General features: G+C 49.5%; 1 protein-coding gene across 1 annotated transcript; it reads right to left on the bottom strand.

The window, feature by feature from the left end:
• Positions 1-323: 323 nt before the first annotated feature.
• LOC114640708 (histone H3) lies at positions 324-824 on the bottom strand. Its single transcript, XM_028789736.1, has one exon. The coding sequence runs from the start codon at positions 788-790 to the stop codon at positions 380-382; it is 411 nt and encodes a 136-aa protein (XP_028645569.1). The 5' UTR covers positions 791-824; the 3' UTR covers positions 324-379.
• Positions 825-1633: the final 809 nt, after the last annotated feature.

Below are 1633 nucleotides of genomic sequence, written 5' to 3'. Positions count from 1 at the left end.
TTATGAGCTGGAAGCTAAGTCTCCTGAGTGTTCAGCTATTTAGAAAGGCCGGCTCTGTAACCACTATGCGACAAGCTCCTCCTATAACCTTATTCCCCCTAGACTGAGGTGCTGCATGCATTTAGGATTAATAAAAAGAGATCTATGAACAAACAAGACTTCAACTAATATTAAACAACCTACTCTAAAAACGGGTGTGTCGTTATGTAGTTATACCAACAGGTTTATAACACTAGAAGCCAAGCAGTCACCTACAGCTAGCTGTGTAGGCAGCCAAAGGTACCACAATGCGTCAGCAAGAAATGTAAACAGCTCTTTCTGGGGACCTGTGGCGGCTCTGAAAAGAGCCTTTGTGGGGGATGGAAGGGAGATCGAGCGCTCAGGCGCGCTCCCCACGGATGCGGCGGGCCAGCTGGATGTCCTTGGGCATGATGGTGACGCGCTTGGCGTGGATGGCGCACAGGTTGGTGTCCTCGAAGAGCCCCACCAAGTAGGCCTCGCTCGCCTCCTGCAGCGCCATGACGGCCGAACTCTGGAAGCGCAGGTCGGTCTTGAAGTCCTGCGCGATCTCGCGCACCAGGCGCTGGAACGGCAGCTTGCGGATCAGCAGCTCGGTCGACTTCTGGTAGCGCCGGATCTCGCGCAGCGCCACGGTGCCGGGCCGGTAGCGGTGCGGCTTCTTGACGCCGCCCGTGGCCGGGGCGCTCTTGCGGGCGGCCTTGGTGGCCAGCTGCTTGCGCGGGGCCTTGCCGCCGGTGGACTTGCGGGCGGTCTGCTTCGTACGGGCCATGTTTTTGCGACTTTGGCTTGCAGACGCCTAGTGGCCACACTTATAGACTTACCTTCGTCTTGATTGGGCCAGAAAACAGGAGTTTCTGGACTTGCAGTCTGATTGGGTAGAATTCGATCCTGTTTGCTGAGTTTCAAGATGGTTACACTATTCCTTCTCTCCTGATGCTTTTCCTTCTTCCTGTATTTATGAACTACGAAGGTTTTGAAAAGATGGTGCCTTTCAGTTGATGTAACTTTCCTAAAAGCGGTGTATAAAGTGTTTCTCACGCTGTGTGCTCTCCTGATAGGTTTCTTTGGAAACAAGCTTGCCCCTTACGTGTACTGTAATTCACTTTGTAGCAAGTCACCAGATACTGTAACTCTTCTCCTTAATCAGCATTTATTTAACCTCAGGCATTGTGCCCAGCGGTTTGAACACTTTGTACTACCGCTGAAGAACGACAAAGCATGTATAGTGAAAGGAAACAAAAGTAAATTTAAGTTTTACCTATTTTGAAACCCTACCAAAGCCGGTCTACATCTACCACACACTGACCATCCTTGTGTACGGCGCTCCCGCCTTTCCTTCCGTCTAGAGTGCAGTTCCTTCCACCTCCCCCCTACACTAAAGGCCAATTAAGTCTTGCAGATGAAATGTTTATATAACAAAGAAGGATAAGACTATAAGTATTACTAGTGTCTTTCCAGTGGAGAACAGTTACTAGTTAAACCTGTCATCTAGATGACAAGTCAAAATAACTTTCAAAGCAAATGAGTATTTGATTTTTCAAGACAGAATTTCTGTATGTAGCCTTGGGTTCCTGGCTCTCCATCTGTAGACCAGGCTGGCCTTGAACTCACA

Source organism: Grammomys surdaster, unplaced genomic scaffold (assembly GCF_004785775.1).
Source record: "Grammomys surdaster isolate TR1022 unplaced genomic scaffold, NIH_TR_1.0 125849, whole genome shotgun sequence".
Classification (NCBI taxonomy): domain Eukaryota; kingdom Metazoa; phylum Chordata; class Mammalia; order Rodentia; family Muridae; genus Grammomys; species Grammomys surdaster.
The sequence above is the reverse complement of the archived record's forward strand: the minus strand, read 5'-3'. Positions and strand labels throughout refer to the sequence as shown.